Here is a 7,378-nt window from a genome sequence, read left to right on the forward strand (position 1 = left end):
CTCTTCATTTCCCATAAGGTACTGATTTACAACGTTTTCAGACATAGATATTTAACTACAGTGCCACAAGGGTCAACATACACTAATAGCAATTGAGTAAAGATGAGTGGCATGAACTCAGAGAAAATCAGAAGAGTGTTTGGAAGTCTCTCCTCTTCCGTGGGGGTAGGGGGAAGTGGGAGAGTAGGGGCACAGGCAGGGGGGTACAGGGGGACTCGGGCGAGACGCAGCGGGTGGGCGGGGGCGAGTTCTCGGGCAGGAGCAAGGGCACATTCAGGAGTGAGGAGGAGGTGCTCTGTGGGATGGGGGGCAGGAAGTGAGGGCGTCGGTCCCGCCTCTCGTGCGGCTGTGCGTCAGTCTCCGCAGTCCCACCCCTCTGCCCTGCAAATCGCTCCTCACAGTTCAGCCTCTGCAGCTCACCGCCAAACTCGCTCTGCCTCCTGTTGGTCGTCAGAGGATCCCTTTGGTCCTCGCCGAAGCCCAGGCTCTGTAGCCACTGGCACAGTCCCGCCTCATGGTGTCCATGTGGTGCCTCTGAGGCAGCCACGCTCTTATGCAGGTCTCTCTGTCTTCCTCTGGTCCTCCTCTTCCTCTGGGCCTTATCAGCCTGCTGCCCGTCCCTCCTCCATCCACTCTGCTCACTCCAGCTCTCAGGGAACACACTGCTGCTCCACCGACCTCTCCCTCTGGCTGGTGGTCTCGCTGGAGCACATGTGCCTCCACTAAACTGTGGAGGGACCTCCCTTTTTATGCCTGTCAGTGAGAGAGACTGAGAGAGTGTGGGTACATGAGCTGATGATGCTGTTTCCCTTTCCCAAAGAAGACCCTTTCTCATCTCTATCGAGCCCTCATTACTTCTTGGCACCTCTTGGTGGCTGCACGCCCTGCGCAAGGCTCTTTTCCGGGCCACTCTATCAGAGGCTGCATCAGAGGAATCTGGAGGGCCAGAGATACAAACTTCCTCACCCGAGTTGCTGTGTGATTTCTTGCAGTCAGCAGAGCTCACGTGTGCATCCGTGAAGATGAAAAGCTTACCACTGGAGCCTTTCCAGGAGCTCAACCCATCATGACGACCGCTGTCTGGCAGCACAGCCCGTGGACGGTTGAACATGGAGCGCAGGCGTCTGTGAGGAGGCAGGCTGGCTGACGCTCCCCGCTGGCTAAGGGTACGGAACAGGGGTGGCGGGCGGAGGCCGGCAGGGGTGAGATCCCCCCCACCCTTCTGCCCCAACAGGCCATGCACTCCTTCATCCAGCCCTTCCGCCTTGCCACTGCTGCAGCAGCAGCTAGTACTGACCCGTGACTCATACGGCCAGTCTGGCCAAGGCTGGGCCATCCTGCTGGCATCAGACTTCTGTGTCAAACATCAAAGGGTATAGAGGGCATCTTGCCTTCAGGGGATTTCCTCCTGTTGCTGGATGATGGAGTGCCTTTATCTGGGAGTAGACAGACACACAGAGAGACACGCACGTTAGATTAAGGAAAAAATTATGTTTTCATGACGTGAAAGTGATGAGTATAGTGAGGACAGCTATTTTGAGCAAGGTCTGTTATAGCTCAGACCAAGTCATCTCCTTCCATTTGGTTTCAATATAACTGGCAGAGATTTTAAAAGGAATATGTTATATTACAAAGGAATTAATCATTTAAAGACATGGCCTTATGCACTGATGAATACATTATAACATTAGACTCATTACACAGCAAAGTGTGATCTGTTATACAGGTATATCTGTATATAGCTGTTTATCTGCTGTTTCAAACAGTGCCCTTGTCAACATTGCTCAGTCTCATTGAACTGAAAGATGAAACCCTCGAAACACCTGATAACCTATTCATCAAAATAGTCCACTTATTGAGGCAATCTAGTTACATACGTTATGCTTAACCTGAAGGAGGAATAGAATATAATGTCAATAGCCTACATTTTTATAATTTATTCTGAACACTCTTCATTTGAGATCACAATGTCTGATATTCAGATGAGAGTTTCTGTGAATCAATTACAGATTTGTTAAATATCAAACAAATATTTACTTATTATAATAAGGCACAGGAATGACAATGGAGAAAACATAAAGTAAAAAGAATGAGATAGCAATGAAGACATATGACCAAAAAATAGCTTAACTAGTATTGAACGACAATTAAATGCATGCATTATCGTACTAATATAGGTTAGGCTACTTACAAATTTGTAATTGCCCTTGCGAAATTTGGCGGACAGGGACAGCGTCTGTCTTTGTTTGGCAACCTCCCAGACAGACCTGTCTCTCTATCCCTCCACGTTCCCACCTTTCATCCTATGATTTTTCTTACATGAAAGGTGCTGCACCTGTCTTTTTGCTCTTTCATTTCTGCTCCCCAATAAATTATGAAAGCGTCTCTTCCCTTCTGAAGCCACAGCATAACCTGTTTATTTTCAGTGATGGTGAGGGGACAACAACAATCACAACGTATAATAGGCTAATATTTCATCACATTTGTGCTCTCTGTCTTAAAGCGAAACTATGACTGTAATGCTGCTGTTTTGGAATGAATACGAATCTTTTTGCCGGATGCCAGCTTTATTGCAGCCTACGAATGATTACAATACATCTGACCTGTAGGGCTGACTTCGAACACAGGTCGGCGCTACTCAGCTTAGCACAAATGTGAGCAACATACACAAATTCTATGCTTCTTAGCGAGCGGAAGTACCTCAACTTCTGTGGTCCGGGCGACCAAGCTACATTGTTAAGAAATTGCACAACACGGTAAGAATTTGTTTTTTTGTCTAAAACATGGTCAAATAAGTTAGCTACTCGCCAAATTAAATTGAAGATAGAATAGAGCTGTCAGTCGGCTCGATATTACAGTGAGAACAATGACCCACAACGACAGAAAGCGTGATGAAACTGGCAAAGTCATACGGAGGTTATAAGAGAGAAGGCTGAGCTAGTTTGCGTTACGCACTGCGATTGCAAAACACCTCGAGCATTGGACGTGTTACATTGTTTTGATAACTGATTAAAAAAAATGATAGCTTGTGCCACTGGTTGTGAGATTGATCAGGGCAAATCCTCTTGTTGACTCCAACATTTGCCTTTAGATTTGAGGGTTGTCTTCAGGTAGCTAGCAAGCTAACGTCGACGTCTGAATGTTTTTAAAGTAAAGTTAGCCTTTTCCAAACGTAGCCTGTATAGAGTATTCCGATGTTTTCCTTAAATAAAAAGTAGATTCTGTTCACAAGGCTCTCTGTTATTTTTAAACACCAAAAACTGGCTTCTGCAAAACTTTTGCCTAGTCTAACAGGCTTTGTTGAACAATTTATTAGGCATTTGATCATCTTTAAATTGAGCCACGTTTTATACTGTAATCTCTGTAATCTATTGCCCTTGTGAGTAACATTTGTTTGTATGTTGTATGTACACGTTTCTTTGTGTTTTAAAGTAGCATTATGCAACAATTTGACACTTTTTGAGGTATGGTTTTATAGGCAACTAGTTTTGGTACCATCTTCAAATTCATTTAGATAGCATATGGTCATGTGAACGACAGATAAACACCTGTGTCTTTCCCACTAGCCATCCAGGATATGCCCTATGTAGTTCTGTATACCGGGCTCGAGTACCCTGCAAAAATGGAAGAAAAGCTTTCACAGCAGGACATTGCTAGCTATACTTCCAAAAGACACCAGTTAGTGTGTTGGCATGCTTCAGTGCCATATGGGCTGTTGGTGGTGTTTGCAAGGCTTTTGCCTGCCTTTTAGGTAGTTAGCTTGCTAGTTTCGGAACAGAACTCCTTACTGCTGCTTTAATACATTTATTGTTTGTATGTTTTGTATGTATTGCACTCGGTTGTATGTGACGCATGAACACATCTCTTCTTACGATTTCATCAGGTCTACCCTTATCTTCTCTAGATGGCTCACAGGCTGCTCGTCCGGAGAATTTGGACCGTGTCTGTGAGGGACGTGCGCTGCCCCCGTGCCCCATCATCCGCCCTCTACTCCACTTCGCTGTGCTCCTCGGCGAGCCCGCAACCTCTCCTGTCGCCCAGGCGTTCCCTCACACGCGCCCTACCCGTCACCTCCCGCCGCCAAGTCTCCTTCAATGTTCAGGACCAGGAGGATTTCACCGAAAGGGTCATCAACAGCGAGTTGCCCGTGGTCATAGACTTCCATGCCCAGTTGCGTATTATTCTACTCCGCCCTCCAGAACACAAAACCGAAAGAATTCCTGCAATTTCTGTGTGCAAACCTCACACATATGCAGTGTGTCTCTTGAAACAGATTGATGTACCACACTCACACTAAGAGCATATTCATGCCACCTTACTTTTAACAGCAGGTACATGACTGCACATGCTAGGTCAGAGTAGCTTTAGTAGGGGAAGGTCAGCTGAGTTCCACCACCGTACTCATGCCAATTTGTTAATGCCTCTGCACAGCTATTTGCTGATGGCTACACACAAAAGACTTTCCAGCCCTCACACTCTAAAGCAAAACATTCATGTTACTAAATTCACGATCAAATTTCCGGCCACTGCACAGTTCATAGGTAGAGCTTGTTCCCAAACGCTGGCCTGTCTTCTAACAGGATTTAAAGTCTGGTTTATTTGCAGAATTATTGCAAGTCTGAAACAAATAGTCAAATATTTGACTTATCAGTATGGGTAAAGCAGTAGAGGATGCTCTGTGTATCAGAGGTCTGATCACCTTTTTTTAGAGAACTGTGGTTGAAAGATACGAGTGCAACGGACATTGTGATTTGTTAAGCCAGAGATCAGGATTTTCACGAGCTGACAAGCCAGATTGGGAATTTTTGGAACTACCCCCTTCTCTAATGACTTCAAGTAGACCTGCAAGTGGTATTTTGTTTTCATCGGAAAGTTAATATGATGTCATCTGTCCTGGAATCTATAGCCGGTGTGTCACAAGTTTGTGCGCATATGCCCTGTGTCTTTAAAGCTGTGTCTGGTCGTGTATGTGTGTTAAAAATATATCTCACCCTATGGCAGCTGTTTGGCCTGGCGACCCCATGACTTGCTTCAGTTCCGTGCTGTAAAAGGTTATATGGCAGGCAGTCAGGACAAGCCTAAAAATCAAGTCTTTAACATCCAACATCCGGTCAGGCATGTATCATAAAGAACAGCTATGTTTGTAAAGTGGCACTACAACATGTGCAGCTGTCCCAGTGCATTTGATTCACTTTTATGGAGATTTATGGAGATATGCTGTGTTTGGGAATGGCTCGTTTACATTTTCGGTTAACCCGTCAGTAGTGTGCTTAGTTATCTAGTTTTTGCTTAGTGAGTTCAACAGTAATAAATTGTGTTATTGATACTAGGTGTTTTGTATGAACACCTCGTTTTTCTTTCTGATGCACTTTTGATTGTCTAACATCATGTTTCTTCTCTTGAAGATGGTGTGGACCTTGTAAGATCCTTGGGCCAAGGCTAGAGAAAGCCATTGGCAAACAGAAGGGACGAGTTACCATGGCCAAAGTTGACATTGATGAACACACTGACCTTGCCATTGAGTATGGGGTAAGACATTTTCCTGTCTTTTGTTAAGTGTTAAAATGCAGGTACTTACCATATTTTCTGGTCACTTTGTGGTTCTGGTGAATCCCTCTTTTAGGTGTCAGCCGTTCCTACAGTGATCGCCATGCGGGGCGGTGATGTCATTGACCAGTTTGTGGGGATCAAGGACGAAGACCAGTTGGATAGCTTTGTCAAGAAGCTCATTGGACAATAAACCTGCCCACCATGTCCCCTCTGTCCCTTCCCTTCCTCCTCGACCACACCCCTTTTCTCAGTACTCCATAACTGCACTCAGTGGCCACACTGAGCATGTGCAGAAACTCACAGACCACCCGCCTCCTCTCCCTCACTCCCTAAGGTCCCCAACTCTCACACACACATTCACACCCATCCCAGAAACATGAACTTCAACTCATGTGTCTGTATTTGTATGCATACGTGAAGGGTCTGTGCTTACATATGCACCCCATACACCATCTCATTGTCTGTAAAATATGCCCCTCTGTCAAACAATGGTAGAGGAGTCTGAGCCAGTGTTTCTCTGTTTGTTATGATAGATGCTAAAGACCAGTGTTCCCCAGCACTTGCTTCATAGGAGCCAAAGCACTTCATGTTGTAGTGATCTTCCTGCTCCAGCAGCCTTGGCCGGGAACTCATTATATTGTTTTAATGACCTGGAGGGTTTTGGAGTGTCCAGCCAATCAGGAGGTGGGAGGGACTTCAAACATGTAGTACTCAGAGTCACCAGGAGGAGGGGGAATGGGAAACACTAGTATAGAATGTACAGTGACTTTTCTGTACTATACTGTATCATACTGGGATGATGTCTGATGTTTGGAGTTAAGTGGGCGACGTGCAGGAATGTTATGTTGTCGAAAGCTCTGTGCAGTTCTTACCTTTGTCCACATGAGGGCAGGCTTCCTCCAGCATCACAGGCTCCACATAGTCATTTTTACACCGCTATGCCTACTATCGTGAAAGCTGAATGTGTCTGTCAGTGAGGGAAAGAGCTGATTGTATGTATGTATGTATGTATGTACTTTATGTATTGTTTTATGACAGTTTGTGTGTGTTTTTTTCTGTTTTTACAGTTCAGCTCTTGTCTGTCACTTGGTTTCTGACTGTGAAATATCTGTCACGTGGGAAGCACGAACATGTTTAAGGGTTTAATTTAGCTTTTATTTCAATAAAATATGTATTATGACCAAGTGATGTGATTTAAATAAAAGAGTAATACGATATTTAATTGTAACTGTGAGGTGTTTTGTGGTTTTCACTCCAATGAACAATGTTTTCAAAAATGGTGTCTTTGATGTGAACAAGATGGCACATACAGTATTCTATATCCAAAGACACTAGTCTGTGATAATGATGATATATAAAAGGCCAGCATTGTAGTTAAACATAGTTTCTCAGCTATGCTGCTTCCCTACGGTACACTGAACACATTAGTGTGAGATGGGTGACCTGTTCTACATAGGCTCCTCAAAAGTATGCTGTTGTTGGCATGATATTAGCCTGTGAGCGTGTGAAGGTAGGGAAGACCTCAGGACTCTGTGTGAGGGTAATTAGCATTGCATACTCCCAAAGGAATGTGAGTTATGAGGCCATCGCAGCGCCTGAGCTTCAGCAGCGCAGTGAGCCATAAGACTCTTCCAGTCCTCCCTCTCACTTTCAAGCTGTCTCTTTTGACCATGGCGCCTCACTCACGACCTCCCTGCCCTCCCACTTAAACTCAGAGCAAGTGCACCCTCCTTAAACACACAGAAACACACAAAAACACACATCTCATTTCAACACCTCTCCAAACTACTATTTTTCCCTCCCCCCTCGTTTGGCCAGACCTCCCTCC

At 45.1% G+C, this 7,378-nt stretch overlaps 1 protein-coding gene across 2 annotated transcripts; it reads left to right on the top strand.

The window, feature by feature from the left end:
- The first annotated feature begins 2,630 nt into the window (after positions 1 to 2,630).
- txn2 (thioredoxin 2) lies at positions 2,631 to 6,767 on the top strand. 2 transcript variants are annotated; one of them, XM_012825922.3, is made up of 4 exons: positions 2,631 to 2,756; positions 3,905 to 4,170; positions 5,406 to 5,529; positions 5,624 to 6,767. In XM_012825922.3, exons 2-4 carry the CDS (start codon positions 3,905 to 3,907, stop codon positions 5,738 to 5,740), a joined length of 507 nt encoding a protein of 168 aa, XP_012681376.1. In that variant the 5' UTR covers positions 2,631 to 2,756; the 3' UTR covers positions 5,741 to 6,767. The 2 variants fall into 2 exon arrangements, with proteins under 2 accessions (XP_012681376.1, XP_031428743.1); XM_031572883.2 differs by having other exon boundaries at positions 2,640 to 2,756; positions 3,884 to 4,170.
- Positions 6,768 to 7,378: the final 611 nt, after the last annotated feature.

This window comes from Clupea harengus, chromosome 1, assembly GCF_900700415.2.
Source record: "Clupea harengus chromosome 1, Ch_v2.0.2, whole genome shotgun sequence".
NCBI classification, from domain to species: Eukaryota; Metazoa; Chordata; class Actinopteri; order Clupeiformes; family Clupeidae; genus Clupea; species Clupea harengus.